The sequence below is a fragment of the Notolepis coatsorum genome, assembly GCF_963971535.1.
Source record: "Notolepis coatsorum genome assembly, contig: SUPER_7_unloc_3, whole genome shotgun sequence".
Classification (NCBI taxonomy): domain Eukaryota; kingdom Metazoa; phylum Chordata; class Actinopteri; order Aulopiformes; family Paralepididae; genus Notolepis; species Notolepis coatsorum.
In genome coordinates, this window is record NW_028174878.1 from 989,048 (window position 1) to 1,009,437 (window position 20,390).

At 44.9% G+C, this 20,390-nt stretch overlaps 1 protein-coding gene across 1 annotated transcript; it reads right to left on the reverse strand.

Annotated features, from left to right (window-relative positions):
* Positions 1-1,207: 1,207 nt before the first annotated feature.
* On the reverse strand, positions 1,208-4,161 carry LOC311232747 (kelch-like protein 42; the record flags this gene model as incomplete). Its single annotated transcript, XM_084338327.1, has 2 exons — positions 1,208-1,451; positions 3,395-4,161. 2 exons carry the CDS (start codon positions 4,159-4,161, stop codon positions 1,208-1,210), a joined length of 1,011 nt encoding a protein of 336 aa, XP_084194453.1.
* Between the last annotated feature and the right edge of the window lie 16,229 nt (positions 4,162-20,390).

A 20,390-nucleotide genomic window follows, 5' to 3' on the forward strand; every position in this document is an offset into this window, starting at 1 on the left:
AGACAGGCAGACAGAAATGACTGTGTAGGCGAAGCATACTTCATCTAACTTGAAGGAACATGCCAACATTTTGGGAAATTAGCTTACCGTCTTCTCCAGAGAGAGACAAGAAGATAGATACCAGTTTGTTTCCTCTCTGTGCGTTCAGTAGAAAGCTATCTGGCTGCATGTTAGCCTAGCTTAGCACAATGAATGGAAGCGGACATGTACGGGTAGCCTACGCATTTGTCCAACTAACACCTCTCCTGAAGGCTACCCGTACATGTCCGCTTCCATTCATTGTGCTAAGCTAGGCTAACATGCAGCCAGATAGCTGAATGTTGGCGTGTTCTTTTAATCAATGTTTAGCTGCTGTGGACATTTTGTGTGCGAGATTATGTGCAAAATAAATCTGCAGTTTTTTGGTGAAGTGCCCCTTTAAGGATCACAACCCCATTCTCCAAGCAGAGATCTAATCAAACTATTTATAATATGTATATATTTTCTTATCGGTTATCTATTTTTCCAGTTAGAAGAATGAATGGCAACAGCACGTCCCTGAATCTTTTCTTTATTGTCGCGACTCAATAACTTTCCATGGCATGTGTCAGAACAAGCGAGTGACAGACGACATAAACGTAAAACATGAAACGGCACACGTTTCCTCAGTACAAAGAATGGTTTGCATGCACCTGAGGAAGCGACAGCGAAACGCGTTGTGCAAACAATAAATAAGCAAAAACGAGTCCTGTGGAGTGTGCGGTCCCTTCTTTCCTTTGAAGGTTTTCTCCTTTTAGTTTATATATATATATATATATAAAAGGTTACTCTTGATCAAACAAAGATGAATGTCCCTATTGGGATTAATAGTGCAATACCTTGCTTTTTTACCAAACTTCACTTAAAACAAATAAAAGGTGCCTCTTGATCATCAAACAAGAATGAATTTCTCTATTGGGATTAATAAAGTGCAAATCTAACTTTCACCAAACATCACTTTTTGTCAAATAAAAGGTGACTATTAAAAAAGAAAAAGAAAAAAAATATAAAGATTTTGAAAATCGATTAAAATTTTTCAAAATCGTCCTAAATCATTCATTCGAATTAATCGAAATATAATAATGTATTTGTTCACATTCTACCCGGCTGGAAAATAATGTCGACCTTCAGTGTCGACCATACCAACCTCTAGAGGTGTAACCTCCCATGACGTAGATCATACCAACCTCTAGAGGTGTAACCTCCCATGACGTAGATCATACCAACCTCTAGAGGTGTAACCTCCCATGACGTAGATCAGGCCCCGGCACTCGCAGGCGGAGAACTCGGCCAGGGGGTCTGGCATGGAGGACACAGGGGTCCACCAGTCCTGCTCCGGGCTGTAGCACTCCACCGTCCCCAGACACTGGTGGCCTGAGTGGCCTCCCACGGCGTAAAGCTTCCCTCGCACCGCCAGCAGTTTGAAGTTGGACCTGCGAGCAGATGATGATGTCAACTCACAGTCGGCTCTGAATTTTTTACAGATTCGGGTGCATTGGACTGTAGAAGGATATGTGTACAGTATGGATGCACCAACAACACGATCAGATTCCACTTTTGTTCCACTGTCAATATACAAATTCTGAGTCCTTAATTTTTAAGTATCAGCTGCTGCAGATACAGTTATTTTAAGTAACTGAAAAAGTACTTAACACTTTGGTTGCCTTGGGTTAAATTAATGATATACCATAGATTGCCAGCGCTATTTGTCTATGGAGAAAGTCCCCTTCTTTGCAGGGCTATAACTTTTTAAATTCTATTGCTACATTGCCATTATTAGGGCCCATTCAAAGTCCTATATGTATTGTTCATTGTGTAGCAACGTTAAACTTTTTCATTCACATATTCATAGTAAAGTATGGTCTAATGTATAAGTATGTTTTCATCTCTTTCTGCAGCTTTCTCCAGAACGTGATATATAGCCCCAAATGCATTATATTGATGATGAAATACAGTTTGATGGCAATCAGCGCGATATAAAAAATTCCAACTAGACGTACTTCTAGAAGTTACTACACGTCATCTGATGTTGACCGGATGGGCGAGGGGGCGTTTATAATTCCGTGGGCAGCGTTATACCAATCATCTAATGTGGGTCAAATGTTGATAAAAGCAGTTAGTATCGAAGATGGTAACGTTACACGCTGAAACTCACCCCAGTCTCCGCGCGCCGTTGGGCGATCATCGTCGAGTAGAAATTTTATCATTATGGGATATATTATTACCCGGTCCATCTCCAGCTTGTATAATGGTATATACGTCCAAATCATGTTGTTTATCGAGTTATTGGCAATCGATCGCTATCTAGTGTGACGAGCTAGAGTGCCGGAACCTATCCCGAGTGGCCGGAAGCAATAGGGCCGACCAGCAAAACCTCTACTGCGCTTCCTGTTAAGCGGTTGCGCCGATCGGCCACCAGATGGCGCTCCTGAACCGCCAGAGAGCTCAGTGGGTCCTGCTGATGGATCTCAGGCCAGCGGAGGGGGAATATGAATCCGATTCCAGATTTTTGAAATATTGATATAAGGACGCTGTACAGCGTCCCCCGGCAACTTTAGCATGGCCAGCAATGACGCTGTAAAGCGTTTTTAGGCAGTCAAAGTGTTAAAAAGGAACACGCCAACATTATCATCTTCTCCAGAGAGTCAGACGAGAAGATATATACCAATTCCCTCTCCCTCTGTGCGTTCAGTAGAAAGCTAGGCTAGCTTAGCACAAATGAATGAAAGCGGTTACAGACCAGATAGCCTGGCTTGAAACTCCGGGAGCTAGCTGGTCCATATCCTTGCAGCTGGATGACTTTCTACTGAATGCAGAGTGAAAATTGGTATCTCTATCTATCTTCTTGTCAGACTCTGGAGAAGACGGTAAGCGCATTTCCCATCATGTTATTGTGTCCCTTTAACATTTAACATATTTGGGTGCACTGGATCATGTGTACAGTACGGATGATGCACCAACACAATCAGATACCACTTTTTCCACTGTCAATATACTCATTCGGAGTCCTTAATTTTAAGTATCGGCTACGGATACAATCCATTAATTCTACTGAAGAAGTACAATAAGCTTGGATTCACAGCACAAAAATTAACAAGAACACCGTCTCCATTATTTAAGAGATCTAACAATGCTTCCGTGTGCCAGAAATACTTAGTAGTAGTAAGTGACTTGACATTCTGTGTTTCTGGCACAAGAGAGCATTGTTAATACGCATTGTTGATTTCCAACGCGGTGCACACATAGCTCTGTCTGGTTTTAGTATAGATGGGAACTTCTCCAGATATACCCTGCTTTTAGCCTGGCGTCGGCCTGATATACTGTATATATATCGGTGCATCCCTGGTGTTCGGGTCAAAGGTCGATCTAGGCCTACCTCTTCTGGTTCAAAGGAGCGATGTGGTTCCATTGGTTTGTACAGGGGTTGTAGCAGTGTGCCACAGAGATCTCCTGGCCCGTCATCCTGTATCCACCGACCACAAACAGATAGTTGTCTAGGACCGCAGAGCCATAGCCTCTGACGTTGATCATGTCCGGGGGGAGGTTGTTCGCCAGGGGCTTCCAACGCTGCTCCAAGTCCCCGTACCTCAGCATGGACCAGGGCTCCTCCTGCTCGGGGACGTCCAGCGCCAGACAGGCGAAGTCTCCGATGGCCACCAGTGTGGCCGTGCCTTTCATGCGCATCTCCCGGACCTGGTCTCGCAGGGCAGAGGGCAAACTGTTGAACTCCGGCCGCCTCAGCATCGCGTGGTAGTGGCAGGCCATGTACCTCAGGCAGGCTTTCCGCAGGTCATGGGTCCCGTAGACTCCGGAGAGACCGTAGAGCTCCACGCAGTTCTCCAGCCTGATCTCCGAGGAGAGGAGCTTGAGGATGGACGTGACTTGCAGGAAAGAGGCCGCCTCGATCAGGTCTTCGAGTGTCTCGTTGACGACCTGCACTTTGGACGTGTTGATGAACTCCAGCACCAGCTCCAGCCCCGGGACACTGAGCCCGGCTTGCAGCTGCACAGAGTCCCCTGTGGACTCTCGCATGCCAGAACTATACAATGCACTAAAGTAATCACTTTTTTCAATGAGCTTCCTTTTGTTTACCTCATAGGTTTTGTCATCCATGACGATTGCAATCATTTGGTCAGATGACATATTTACCTGGCTAGTGGTTTCGGCTTGATGACTTGATGTTGCACAGCTAGATTTTTGTAACTTATTGCCTACCCTCTTACAACATCATGCTGAGTTAGCTAGCTAAGGCACTGAGGGAGTAATACATCGTTACATTTCACCAGAGAAGGAGGTCTCAGGTCTGCACTCTGCATCTCCAAAGGCACCTATATATGGTGATGTTCAGCCCATAGATCTGGATGATGAAGTTTGGCTAAGTTATGCTAAAAAGACTGCAGCTAGCTATGCTGGTCAAATAAACCGCTTATCTCTGATCAGCAATCATCATTGGTCCACTGCACGGGCATTCCAAAATATATGGACTAAATGGTAGCGATTATTTCTGCCATTTGTTGTTGCATTTCTATAGCGTTCTCTTGGCCGTTTGTAAATAAGTTGAGAGGGTGTGCTGCCGAACTGTCAACATTAACTGTTTTGGTTTTGTGAATGCGTCATTTCCTGGATTTATTCTTCTTCTGAAGATTACGTTATTATAGAGCTCTGGTAGTACTGCCACCTGCTGGTGAATATAGGCTATTAGAATAGAATAGACTTTTAATTGTCATTGCACAGTATACAACGAAATTTCAGGGGAGCTCCCACAGACCGTAGTACATCAGTGGAGGCTGCTGACCAAATTTTTAGGTGAAGCACAAATTATTATATTATATTATATATTAAATAATATTTTTAAAACATCCCCCACTGTGTGTCAGTGGTCAGTGGACACAGATGAAAACATATTAACATTAGGTGACAGCGGACCTGACCAGATGAAAACATATTAGGTGACAGCGCACCTGACCAGATGAAATCATATTAGGTGACAGCGCACCTGATCAGATCAAAACATTTTAGGTGACAGCGCACCTGACCAGATCAAAACATATTAGGTGAAGGTGACAAGGAAGCCACAGACTCATACCCCCCCGACACTCAACTAACCGCCTCGGACAGTCCTTCATACCAGTGGCCATCAGGCTCCACAACAGTGGGCAGGGACTGCTGCCAGACATCGACCTAGAACTAATAGGAACCCAAGTAGGACAATAACACTACCTTATGCATACTGCACCTTATGTGGATACTGTGATACTGTGAATAATGAATAATGTATATTTCAGTTAGTTAGATAGTAAATTATATTGACCTATTTGTTTACACTGCTTGTGTTGTTTTACACTGCTGTACCCCCCCCTTCACCCATGCTGCTATGATGCCTGAATTTCCCCAAGGGGATCAATAAAGGAATATCTTATCTTATCTTAAAAGGAAAGATGAAATTACCTACCTGGGTTCCATCCTATAGAGGCAAATCTTTCCTGTGACAAAATGGGATCCAATGTAATAAAACTAAGTCAACCAACGAACTAGATTCCTGTACCGGATCTCCTCTCTGGTAAACAAGAATACCTTGAAGACTCTAACAGGAGCACTCATTCAAGGGTACTACGACTATGCTTGCACCTCATGGTACCAAAGCACCTCAAAGGCACTAAAAACAAGATTACAAACATCACAAAACAAACTGGTCAGACTACTGCTTGACCTTACTCCTAAAACCCACCTCACCCCTGTCCACTTTGACAACCTAGGATGGCTTAGAGTAGACGACAGAGTACAGCAACTTGCAATGGGCCTGGTCTACAAGATACACTACACCACTAAGATACCCATGTGCATGTCGAAATACTTCCCAAAGGTCAGTGAATACCACGACCACAACACCAGAGGGAGTTCCACAAATCATGTTCAACCCAGATAAAATAATAAAAAAAAAAAAAAAAAAAAAAAACGTTTTTTTTTAATAAAAGAAAATAGTCATAACTTAGAAATTAGATTGCATAGGTCTATGAATCGATATCGCGATTCTGTTTCGATTAATTGCCCAGCCCTACAGTGTGTACAGTAAGTTAGCTTGGTGATTATCATTGTGATGTAGGCTAAGCTGCCTAGCTACTGTTAGCATACAAGCACTGTAGCCTACTTACTTTTTCATCCACAACGTTTTTTCTGATCCAGATGCATAAATCCACTTCTTCATGTTGCTCAGTTGCTGGTTTATACTTCGGTCCTAATGTTGGCGCAAAGTTTAATTTAGCCTGACTTGTTATAGCTGTACAGCTTACTAACTACTAAACAACAACTTTCTCATAGTCTCAACTTTCACATAGTCAAAATGGGTCCAGCTGCATGTGAGGAGGATAGGTTTAGCTCGGGCCAATCTCAAGTTTCTCAAGTTTATTTATTAGTTGTCATACAGAAGTATAGAATACTTTTATACAAAATGCTTCTTTATGTTACATTTTGTATAAAAGTATTCTGTACTTCTGTATGACAACTAATAAAGAAACTTGAGAAACTTGAGATTGGCCCGAGCTAAACCTATCCTCCTCACATGCAACTGGACCCATTTTGACTTTGCAATGCAGAAATCTCTGATTGGATTTGCAAGGCTGCCAATCATATTCAACCTCCGTGTATTGGATGTCAAGGGCTGTCAATCAATCAAGCCTCCATTCAATGGCAAGAGTTTAACTGCACAGACCGTTCTTAGATGAAGTTAATAGCCTATTTTGATTCGCTGTTATTTATTATTTATTTAACAATGGGTCACACCTGTGAAGTTTTCTTCACGAATAATTACTGCAGGCAATACTGCAGTGCAGGCCTGCTCAGAGCTGTCAATTTTGGCCATTTTTGAAGAAAAAAAAATTCACTGGCATTTTTTTACAGAGGAAAACATTTATAATAAAAAAAAATAATAATTAAAAAAAAATATATATATATATAGTTTTTTTTTTTTTTTTTTTTTTTATATATAGGTATATGTAAATTAATAATAATTATGAATTATGAGTGAATTTGTGTTTCACGTGTTGTCATAGAGAAACCTCCACTGTTTCAAACTCTGATAGATCAGAAGAATATCAAGGAAAATGAAAATATCTACTATCGCGCACCACAGCATACAACGACGGCCTGGTGGCAGGCAACATGAATGACCACAAGGTGGCGCGATACAACGTAAGGAGGACAGTAATAGAGGCAAAACGGCGCTACAGGGATAAAATTGAACTCCAGTTTGAACAGGCTGACTCCAGAGCTATGTGGCAGGGCCTCAAAACGATGACAGACTACAAAGGCACCTCCCTCAAACTGAACAGTGACATCTCCTTAGCAAATTATCTCAATACCTTCTATGCGAGGTTTGAGGCTGGTAATAACAACACCAGCCTACAAGCCACGGAAATGGGGGGGGGGGGGGGGTCTGCTGATGGAGACTCAGTGTTCAGGGTAACAGAGCATGAGGTGAGGCGGACCTTTAAAAAAGTGAATATCAGGAAGGCAGCAGGACCGGACGGCATCCCCGGCCGCGTCCTAAAAGTCTGTGCTGACCAACTGGCCCCGGTATTCACTGACATATTTAACCTGTCCTTAGAAGAAGTCCACTATCATCCCTGTACCTAAAAAATCCAAGCCTGCTTGCCTCAACGACTACCGCCCTGTAGCTCTCACCTCCATAGCCATGAAGTGCTTTGAGAAGCTAGTAAAGGGCTACATCTGCTCCTCCCTCCCCATCAACCTGGACCCCCTGCAATTTGCATACCGCCCCAACAGGTCCACGGAGGACGCCATAGCCCATGTGCTGCACACAGCAGCATCACACCTGGACAAGAGGAAGGGGAACTATGTGAGAATGCTATTCATCGACTACAGCTCGGCATTCAATACCATAGTCCCCTCCAAACTCATAGCCAAGCTCAGGGACCTGGGCTTGAACTATGACCTCTGCCAGTGGGTCTTGGACTTCCTGACGGGTAGACCCCAGGTGGTGAGAGCAGGCAACTGCACCACCTCATCCATCACCCTCAACATAGGGGCCCCCCAGGGCTGTGTTCTGAATCCCCTCCTCTACTCCCTGTACACACACGACTGTGTGGCTCAGTGGAGTAACAACACAATCATCAAATTTGCTGACGACACAGTAGTGGTGGGCCTGATCTCTGCAAACGACGAGAGGGCCTACCTGGAAGAGGTCAAGGTCCTGGCGGGATGGTGCCAGGAGAACAGCCTCTCCCTGAACGTCAGCAAAACAAAGGAGATGATTGTGGACTTCAGGAGGTCGGGGGTCAAGGACTACAGCCCCCTCAGCATCGACGGGGCACCGGTTGAGAGAGTGAACAGCTTTAAGTACCTCGGCGCCCACATATCCGAGGACTTGACATGGACCACACACATTGACAGTGTTGTGAAGAAGGCACGACAACGCCTCTACTTCCTAAGCGCCTAAGGAAGTTCCAAGTCAGTCAGAAGATCCTTAAGAACTTATACTCATGTACAATAGAGAGCATCCTGACTGGCAACATCACCTCCTGGTTTGGGAATAGCACTGCACAAGACCGAAGCAGACTACAAAGAGTGACACGTTCAACCGAACGCACAACTGGAGGGGGGCTCCCCACCCTCCAGAACATTTACAACAAGCGGTGCAGGGGTAAGGCTAAGAGAATCATCAAGGACTCCAGCCACCCGAACAACTGCCTCTTTGAACTGCTGCGGTCAGGCAAGCGATACCGGAGTCTCAAGGCGAGCACAGAAAGACTCAGAAGAAGCTTCTATCCCCAGGCCATCAGGCTGCTCAACGAACAATAAACACTATACAACAACCATCAAATGCACACAGCACACACATCCACACGCACACACTCACTTTAAACAAACAACACACTGCAGCACCCACTCTCCACACTTTAGATCACCTAAACACACTTTATATTTATTGATAAAGGATTTGCACTACAACTCGTACACCTTACTGTAAATTGTACCTAAATTGTACCTCATCCCATTTCTGCTTTGCACTATATAGTATTGTATATTAGTACACTGCATAGTATATTGTATATTATATGGTAACTCAGTTACGTCTATTCTGCATCAAACATTGTACATATGTCTATACTGAACACTGTGACCTCATTTTTTACTTCTAATTTACATGCTATACTATGTTATTTCATACTTATCTTGTCTAGCACAGTCTCTGGAGCGTAACAGTAAGAAGCATTTTGTATAAAAGTATTCTGTACTTCTGTATGACAACTATTAAAGAAACTTGAACTTGAAACTATCTCCGCAATATGTAGATGGAGATGCAAGAAAGGCGATCAATGGCTATTTCCTACTCGACACAGAGAACGCTTATGTTGCAGCGTGGAAGCTTTTGAACAAGAGATATGGAAACCCATTCACTATCGCACAGTCCTATAGAGAGAAGCTCAACGAGTGGCCCAAGATCGGACACAAAGACAGCCTCGAGCTCAGAAGTTTCGTTGATTTTCTCCGCAGTTGTGAGGCGGCTATGATTCACATAAAAGCCCTGGAAATCCTGAACGACTGTAATGAGAATAGGAAGATTATCTCCAAGCTTCCAGACTGGTTGATGGCCATGTGGAGTAGAAAGTCTGTTGAAATGGAAGATCGGAATGGCCATTTCCCAACTTTCAGCCAGTTCATCGCGTTCCTGAATTACGAAGTAAGGATCGCCTGTCACCCAATTACCTCCATGCATTCAATCAAACAAGGCGAAGCAGAGCACCCAAAGGACAGAAGAAATAGGACTGTCGGAGCAAAGGTACTGGCTACAAGCTCCAACGAGAAGACGGTCATGACATGTGTCTTCTGCAAGAGGGATGGACACACCTTGCTCAAATGCAGAAGGTTCATGAAAGAAGGAGAACAAGAAAAAACCTCCTTCGTTAAAGAGAACAGGCTGTGTTTCGGTTGCCTTAAGCCTGGCCATCTCTCAAAGAATTGTAGCAAAAAGAGTGAATGCGACGTGTGCCACAAGTGGCACCCTACATCACTGCACTCGGATAGAGCCAAGGAATACAGGAAACCTACACACGTCAGAGAAAGGGAGTACCAAGATAAAGAGGAAACTAAATCGACACCTCCTGAAATACCCACTACAGCGGCTACGACTCACAGAGCTATCGTTGGTAATGTTGGCGCGATCACCTCTGCAATCATCCCAGTCTGGCTCTCGTCAACAACCTGCCCAGCAGAAGAAGTCCTTGTGTACGCGATGCTGGACTCCCAGAGCGACTCGACCTTCATTCTAAGGGAAGTTGCCGACACGTTGAAAGCCAACAAAGACCAGATCAAGCTACGACTCACCACGATGACTGCAACCTCTACAGTAAACTCTCTAAAAGTGAGTAATCTACAAGTCCGTGGCTACAATACAGGCAAGACGTTATCCCTGCCACCAGCCTATACAAGAGAGTTCATCCCAGTCAACAGAGCTCACATTCCAATGAGAGAAAAAGCAATGTCCTGGTCCCACCTGGAGCACCTTCAGAAAGACATAGCACCTCTGTTGGACTGCGAAGTAGGCCTGCTCATCGGGTACAACTGCTCCCAAGCGCTTCTACCAAGGGAAGTTGTATCCGGCAAATCGAACCAGCCCTTCGTACAACGGACAGACCTAGGATGGAGCATCGTGGCATGTGGAAGTCCCTGTGTTGATTTCGGAGATGCCATCGGAACGAGTCATCATATAGAAGTAAAACAAGTGACACCGGATGTTGAGTCTTCAATCAACCTTCAAACAGAAGTACACTATGTAAATCGGCTCAAAGTGAAAGAAGTGACCCCTACAGAAATACTAAAGGCCCTAGAGTCCGACTTCTCAGAAAGGTTCAAAGAAGATAATCCCATCTCACAAGATGACCTGAAGTTCTTATCAAAGCTGAAAGAAAACATCACACAGAAGGAAAACGGAGTTACCTAACAACAAAATCAGCGCGTTTCACCGCCTGAAAGGTCTCGAAAGAAGACTGAACAAAGATGGAAATTATTACAAAGACTACTGTACTGTGGGAGCAGGGAGGTGTAGGTCATTTTGTCAATGGTGGTGGTGGGTGTGTCTGTCTAGAGGTGTGGGAAGAAGGGTAATTAATATCACCTGTGCCTGGGAACCACTCAGTGTTGTTTGTTACAGAGAGAGGGTGAGGCAGGGTGCCTATATTTCTGTTGACCGCACTACGTTACTCAATATATCATCTGCAAGAGCATGTAACCAAAGGTAGAAAATAAAAAACCTTGCACTGCAGCTATGGACTCATGCTCATTCATTGGACTCGCGTGTCGGTCAGATCTCCCTGCCCAAGCCCTCTCAGCGGCTGTTTACTTGTCACATTAAAATAGTCGCGTTACATGTACCTTTATGGAGAATATCATCTCCCGTGGTGACGCAGAAAGAGTCCCTGAGGAAGAGATAGACAACAGCCCGGCCTGGTACATACCTCATCACGGGGTGTATCATCCGCAGAAACCAGGAAAAATACGCGTCGTATTTGACTGTTCTGCCCGCTTCCGAGAGACTTCCCTCAACGACCATCTGCTCACTGGTCCTGACCTAACAAATGCACTGGTTGGTGTCCTGTGCCGCTTCCGAAAGGGCTCTGTCGCAGTCATGTGCAACATCGAGAAAATATTCCACCAGTTTCAAGTAAGAAAAGAGGATCAAGATTATCTACGCTTCTTATGGTGGGAGAATGGCAAAATGGATACAGCACCATCAGTCTACAGAATGAAGGTCCACCTGTTTGGGGCCAACTTCGGCCTAAAACATCTGGCAGCGCATGGAAAAGGCCAGTTCAACAAGGAAACCAGACGCTTCATCCAAAGGGATTTCTACGTGGACGATGGTCTGGCAAGCGTGGAACGTGAAGACAAGGCTATAAGACTTGTCCAAGAGTCAAGAGAACTCTGCAGCACTGGGAGGTTGAGACTGCACAAGTTTGTCTCTAACAGCAAACACGTCATGGCAAGCATCCCAGAAGAAGAATGTGCTGTAGTTAAGGAACAAGACATGGACTTAGGATAACTACATGTGGAAAGAGCTCTTGGAGTAGAGTGGTGTGTTACATCCGACACCTTCCAGTTCAGAGTCCAAGTAAAGCCCCATCCACTGACAAGACGAGGCGTGCTATCTACCGTAGCCTCCATATATGACCCCCTGGGGTTCGTGGCACCCTTCGTCCTCCTCGGGAAGCAAGTTCTCCAGCAGATGTGCAGAGACAAAGTCGACTGGGACGATGAACTACCAGAAGCCCTAAGACCTCAGTGGGAGTCATGGCTCAGAGACCTCCCCAACTTGTCCGAGACACACGTACAAAGATGCTACGTACCTCCAGATTTCGGGGATGTCAAAGGCTACGAACTTCACCACTTTGCAGATGCAAGCGTCACAGGGTACGGCGGATGTTCCTACCTTCGAACAATCAATGAGTCTGATGAAGTCCATTGCTGTCTAGTAATGGGAAAGGCAAGAGTTACTCCAACGAAAGTTACAACAATACCAAGACTCGAACTCGCTGCAGCAGTTGTTGCCGTTCGAACCAGCGACATGCTCCGGAATGAGCTCGAAATCCAAGATCTACAAGAGTCCTTCTGGACGGATTCCCAAGTTGTTCTTGGCTACATAAACAACGATGCTAGAAGATTTCAAACCTTCGTAGCCAACCGCATCGAAAGAATTAAGTACAAAACCTGAACAGTGGTTCTATGTTGCTTCTGAGGACAACCCCGCGGATCACGCTTCTCGAGGTTTGACTGCAGATCAACTTAAGTCCTCAAACTGGTTCACCGGACCAAAGTTTCTTTGGAAAAAGGGTCCACTCCTCAGAGAATGCAAGAAGGGAGAGGTCAACGAAGATGACCCGGAACTTCGCAAGGCTTTCGTGTGTAACACTGAGACAAAAGAAGAGAGATCTTTACCAAACAACCTGAAGAAGTTCTCTGACTGGACAAGAGCTGTAAAGGCAGTGGCAAGGTTAAAACGAATGGCCAAAGAACATAAAGGTCTGAAAGAACGCACCAACGAAAATACAAGTATCGAAGAAAGAAAAGAAGCTGAGCTTGCCATCATTAAGCTTGCTCAATAAGAGGTCTTCCTGGCTGAGATAAAAGGACTCAAGCAAAAGCAGGAACTTGTCAAGACAAAGGGAAGTAAGCTACACAGGCTAAGCCCCTTCCTGGACGACAACGGGATCCTCAGGGTGGGAGGGCGTTTAGGCCAAGCGGAGCTACACCCACACATAAAACATCCGGCGATACTTCCACAGAAAAGCCACATCGCATCCCTACTCATCAAACACTACCACGAAAAGATCCAACACCAAGGGCGTGGAATGACCACAAACGCACTCAGAGCTAATGGATGGTGGATTATGGGATGCAGCAGCGCTGTCTCGTCACACCTCTACAGATGTGTCAAGTGCCGAATGTATAGACGACCCCACGAAGAACAGAGAATGGGCGACCTACCTCAAGATCGGATGGAAGTAACTCCACCTTTCACCTACACCGGGATAGATTGCTTCGGCCCAATCTGCGTAAAAGAAGGAAGAAAAGATCTAAAAAGATATGGACTTATACTCACCTGTCTATGCTCAAGATCCGTTCACATAGAAGTGATTGACGATATGACTACAGATTCATTCATCAATGCACTCAGATGATTCATTGCGATCAGAGGAAACGTTCGCCAACTCAGATGCGATCAAGGAACCAATTTTGTTGGCGCAAGAAGAGAATTTACAGAACTCATGAAGGGAATGAGTGAAGAAAGACTGAAGGCTCTGGGATGTGAGTTTCTCATGAATCCTCCAGCGGCAAGCCACATGGGCGGTGTATGGGAGAGGCAAATAAGAATGATAAGAAGCATATTGAGTACCATACTGGACCAGTCCTCACAAAGGCTTGACAGCACCTCTCTCCGGACGTACCTGTACGAGGTCATGTCCATAATCAATAGCAGGCCGCTCTCCGCTGAGTTTCTGAATGACCCATCCGGACCTGACCCTTTGACCCCGAATCACATTCTAACGATGAAATCTACAATCATTCTGCCCCCACCTGGACAATTCACGCAAATGACATGTCATCAGCTTGTGACTGCAACTTGTTCTTGTTCGCGGACATCACTCAGCCCTGCTGGTCTCTGACAAGAACAAGTTACAGGTTGAAAAAACCCTCAGCTCAGAACTCGGCAGAATCTGCACCTGGCTCGCTGATAACAAACTATCATTACACCTGGGTTGTTATGACCCTGGCTCAAAGGGACGCAACATAAGTGCAAACAGACACCAATGCCTGTGTTTAAACCAAAAGAATACTCTAACTATGAATAATAGCACAAACTAACGATCAAAGAATGGTGGAACGTGAAAAGACTCTGTTTCCACAAACTCTTCTAGCAACAGTCAGCCTGCATGTGTGCATTGAGGAAGTGGCTTTAACCTGCATTAGCAGCCCTCACATGCATGCACAGTGACACAGGAGTGATCAAGCTCATGGTACATAACATCTCCCCCACCAAAATGGTTGCCCAGGAGGCAACCACTACACATCAAACCAGTAAACAAAAAAATCTTGTGACCCATTAATTGTCAGGGCCACTACCACAACAGCGATAACGGGCCGGCCCCTGTCGAACACGACCATCAACCTGGTCGCATGCTCCCCACTGTGGAACATTGTCCCGCCCGCTGTGTGTAGCCAACCCTGGACCCGCTAACCGCGCGAGCAGAGCGTTCCGTGGAGTCGGGACATCAGACCCTGACACTACCCACGAGGCAATCGCACCCAAGGGGGGACCCCGACAGAAAGGGCCGGTTTGATACGGGAGAAGCTGACATCATACTAGGTGACAAAAGCTCCCCCACTGAACACCCCTCCAGCATGGACTGCTGAGGAATTGTTCTACAGCTGGACATGCAAGGAGTGAGGCCCCCATACTGCCCGATAGGGTGGGTTCCTACACACCGTAGCCCTGCAGTGATATTACTACCACCCAAATCACATGCGCCTGCCAGACCACTGCCGGTCTTCCGGGAGTGGGAGGCACTAACGTGATACCCGGCCTGGCGAAGGCGAGGTCGGGGGAACCCGCACTGTTTGCCTCAAGAGGTCTCGAGCCCCCCTGCTGACAACCTTTGTAGTTGACAGACGTAACACCAGGCTCAACCAAACACAGACACAGAACGTGTGGCGTGTGAGCCGCTTGACAGCACAACATTCTCACGGACAGACCCAGTTTCAGCCATCAAATGGGTGTCAGCCCCTGTCCCCATGAGAAGCGAAATGTGGGTCCGCTTGCACTTCATTGAAGATACGCAACCCGCAACCAAAGGAAACAAATCAGAGCCCTTATCCCGCTGGTGTTGGGGGGGGGAGTGACCGGAGAGCGAGCTGCACACAGCTAGACGGCGACGGTTTTTTAGGGCGTGCTCATCTAATGTAGCCGATCCCTCGGCCGCCAAGGCTGTCTGCCTTGCGGTCACCTGTTGACGTTGTGCCCAGGGTACCTCAGGCAGGGGAAACATGGCCGCTGGTTGAGGGCCTCGCCACAGCCGCTGGCAAGGCCGTGCTCTCACCTCTGGCTGCGCGGTGTGAGGCGGTGTGGGGCCTAGGTCAAATACCGCCTGCGCTCCTGCGGAAAGACCAAAGTCCCTCTGCGGAGAGGGGAGCCCTGAGGAGGGAAAAAACTTCTCACCCCCTGTTGAATGCCCACGCTCGCTCTTAGTTCAGATCGATAACTTCATAACTCATTGGTCTGCCTATCCACACCTCAAACAGCGTCCTGTGAAGTGGTTGACACGCAGAACCAACCGAGTCTACAAAATGTTGTTGTTACCACTGACCGACAAGAGACAGCGAATGCACCGTTCCGACCCCCGTCAGTCATCGACCTTAGGTCGAGTGATTGAAGTTGCGGAATCTTTTATTTTATTTGCACTGGGACGGACTCTCTTTAATTAGATGAGGTCCATTTTCCTTATCCGTTATTCCCGTATTATCACTGTATGGCTTTACTTGATAATCCCATTATACAGAATCCACCTTTAGTCCTTAATGCAGGGATAAAGCCACTTATTCTATTTTGCATTAATACATAATCATATGTCTCCTAAGTACACATATTATCACTATATGGCTTTACTTGATAATCCCATTATACAGAATCCACCTTTAGTCCTTAATGCAGGGATAAAGCCACTTATTCTATTGTTTTACATCATTAATCAAAAATGCATGGGGTGAAGTTACAAATGCAGAACACATTTCAATGCTTACCCGGCCGTCTGAGAGTGAAGAAAAGATACAAAGGATATTTATAAAGAGGTAATTTTAATTAGAAAAAGCTAGTTACAAGAAGAGACTGAAGTGGAAAAGTGTCCATTTCAGTTAAAATATGCACAGAACAAAACATCTCATCTCTGCACGGCTTGTGCCCCGTGTCTGGCAGCATTCTTCTCATCTCTCAAAAAAGTCTGGCTCTTGAAAGGGCAACCGTCCCTTTTATATCCATCTTACAATATTTCCGATTGGTCTAAACCCAGTGAAGTCACAGGCTTTCACTTTTGTTTAGCAAACCAGAGTACAATACGTAATTCGTATGAGCTCCTCCTTCTTGGTACTAACGTTACTTCTCGTTACCTAGTGGTTTTTAAGTAACAGAAAGTCCCTTATTCCTTCAGAACAGACAACTGCTTTGTCTGTGGGGATCACGTGACATGGTACCGGGCACGAAGCCATCCCTAGGATTCAACCAGCAACCCTTCCCGTCTGAAAGGGTTAACATTACAGCTTTCTCTCCTCCTCAGGGCCACATTCCTCAGGTTAACTCCCCTTTCACAGACACCGGCCCCTTCTATGGAGACGCCGGAGAGGAGGGAGGGAGACTCTCCAGCATGAGTACATAGTACACAGTACATAGTGGATAGTACATGTACATGGTACATGTATGTGTATACACATACATGTATAATACAGCACATATATATATAGTATACAGTGTATACATATATATGCACATACTGGTTTTATTTTATGCAGACAGGACAGGGTTAAACTGTGCCGACTTGCTCTCAGCTCAGGCCTGCTCTTCACTCCGACTGCACATTAACTGTAACATAGTTTTATAAGTGTATAAAGAGTATACAGGTCATATACATAGCTTCAATCATATATAATAAACATATGAATTTTATACAAAGTGTCACTCGTCGACTTGTGGCACTTAAAATGTGTTTACACATAACGTGTTTCTATTCCATTGTCCAGGAAGAATCTACAGACATTCCCCATAATCATATATAAGATCAGGATGTCATACCCAGTGTCACTTAGTTGGCTGTGACACTTTACACCCCCTCTGTCATCCTGGTCGGTCATTTTCCATTGTCTTAATAGCGTCTGTACTGGGGAACGAGATGGCGATTGTGGGGTCACGTGGCTGTGACTCTCCACACCCCCTCTGCCATCTTGGTGCCTTGTTACCCTGGTAGCCGGCGGGAAGACTTGCATCTGTTGTTCCCTGGCAGGACGGCTCGACAGGATAGGGGTCACGTTGTTGCTTGGTATCCGGCGGGAAGACTTGCATCTGTTGTTCCCGGCCGATGCACCCAGGCTGTTGTCGTCTTGGTCATCTTGGTCACCTTGGTCATCTTGGTCATCTTGGGGTCGCCCCCTCTGACCTCTTGGATCTCTCCCATAGTTTGAGGTAGGTTGATTTGTCACTTCTCGGGCGACCCCCACGGGTCCCCGAGAATTGTAGCAGCAGTCCTCTATTGACGTGTGGTTGGCCTGGTCTTGTGACCCTGTCCGTAGGCCTCGCAGGACATCACAGATACAGTCCACAGAGGACTCATTTCTTTTCTCTCTTTCAGGTCCATTCAGGGCTCTCGTCGCCCTGTAACCTGGGTCCAGGCCGATGTCTCTCTGTCCGGTCTGGGAGGTCTAGGAGGTCTGGGAGGTCTGGGAGGTCTGGGAGGTCTGGGAGGTCTGGGAGGTCTAGATGAGGACCTTGAGGATGCTCTGGAGCTTGACCTATCCCGGTCTTCCTCTAGTTCCGATTTCTGACCTGAGTCAGTATATTCCTTCTTGCCATCCGCTGCGTCGTCCGCTGACTCCGGGGGACAGCCCCCCCCCCCCCCGTCTAAGAGTGTGGCACTGGTTCAGGTTTTGTCCCTTTACCAGCGCACCTTTACCAGCGCACATTGTTCACAGGCCTTTCGGACTGTTATCGCTCTTTGTTTGGCTTTAGGTATGAGAATGTTGTTAGTTCTCAGGTATACCAACATCCTCTTACTTCCGGCATGTCCAAGGTTATCATATACCTGTCTGTTCATGTGAGTAGCCTCGTCCTGTTAGCAATGGCTAGTTAGCCTGCTATTCGCTCCTGCTCGCAATGGCTATTTCAGCCTGCTATTCGCTCCTATTCGCAATGGCTATTTCAGCCTGCTCGCAATGGCTATTTCAGCCTGCTATTCGCAATGGCTATTTCAGCCTGCTATTCGCAATGGCTATTTCAGCCTACTATTCACAAAGTAGAGTTTTTTTCTACTTAAGTTCTGACTTTAAGTATTCATTCAGTTACTTCAAGTCATGAGTAAACCTTTTTACCGTAATCACAAAAATATACTTTAAGCGTGATTCTTTCTTTAAGTAGAACCTTCTACGTTTTTGACTGTAAGAAAACATTACGTAACTTTTTAGTCATGAGTAAACCTTTTTACCGTAATCACAAAAATATACTTTAAGCGTGATTCTTTCTTTAAGTAGAACCTTCTACGTTTTTGACTGTAAGAAAACATTACGTAACTTTTTAGTCATGAGTAAACCTTTTTACCGTAATCACAAAAATATACTTTAAGCGTGATTCTTTCTTTAAGTAGAACCTTCTACGTTTTTGACTGTAAGAAAACATTACGTAACTTTTTAGTCATGAGTAAACCTTTTTACCGTAATCACAAAAATATACTTTAAGCGTGATTCTTTCTTTAAGTAGAACCTTCTACGTTTTTGACTGTAAGAAAACATTACGTAACTTTTTAGTCATGAGTAAAACTTTTTACCGTAATCACAAAAATATACTTTAAGCGTGATTCTTTCTTTAAGTAGAACCTTCTACGTTTTTGACTGTAAGAAAACATTACGTAACTTTTTAGTCATGAGTAAACCTTTTTACCATAATCACAAAAATATACTTTAAGCGTGATTCTTTCTTTAAGTAGAACCTTCTACGTTTTTGACTGTAAGAAAACATTACGTAACTTTTTAGTCATGAGTAAACCTTTTTACCGTAATCACAAAAATATACTTTAAGCGTGATTCTTTCTTTAAGTAGAACCTTCTACGTTTTTGACTGTAAGAAAACATTACGTAACTTTTTAGTCATGAGTAAACCTTTTTACCGTAATCACAAAAATATACTTTAAGCGTGATTCTTTCTTTAAGTAGAACCTTCTACGTTTTTGACTGTAAGAAAACATTACGTAACTTTTTAGTCATGAGTAAACCTTTTTACCGTAATCACAAAAATATACTTTAAGCGTGATTCTTTCTTTAAGTAGAACCTTCTACGTTTTTGACTGTAAGAAAACATTACGTAACTTTTTAGTCATGAGTAAACCTTTTTACCGTAATCACAAAAATATACTTTAAGCGTGATTCTTTCTTTAAGTAGAACCTTCTACGTTTTTGACTGTAAGAAAACATTACGTAACTTTTTAGTCATGAGTAAACCTTTTTACCGTAATCACAAAAATATACTTTAAGCGTGATTCTTTCTTTAAGTAGAACCTTCTACGTTTTGTTTTTTCAAATTTGTAATTAATTCCACTCCAGAGGCACCTGACAGCAGTCATTTCGGTTCATATTCTTTCGGCTTTTGATACCTATTTAAATAGTATAAAGCCCAACTCACTTGAACTTATGTTCTTAGCCCCGGAACCTCCAATCCGTTTTGACAGACCTATAAACCAGTGACTTGGCCGCCCAAGCACCACAGCGTCCTGTATGCTGAGGCTTCCAAGTCCCCACAAATCTGATAGGCCCGTCGGATACAGAGACCCTGATGCTCGCTCTGTCCCCCCGCGTCAAGGTGCTAAGCTTGATGAGAGTTTGCAGAGTCTCAATTTTTTACCCATAGGCGCCGGTGAGTGTACATCTCATGCAGCTGATATGGCTGGTAGGGTGCTAACCCACCAAATGGTTGCTGTCAGGAAATCCCTTCCGACTGAAATAGATTACAAATTCACTTTACTTTACTCTGGGTGTAGAGCAAGGACGGACATCTTTACATATTATACTTAAAATATATACAAAATGCATGTAGTATTCTATGTCATGTT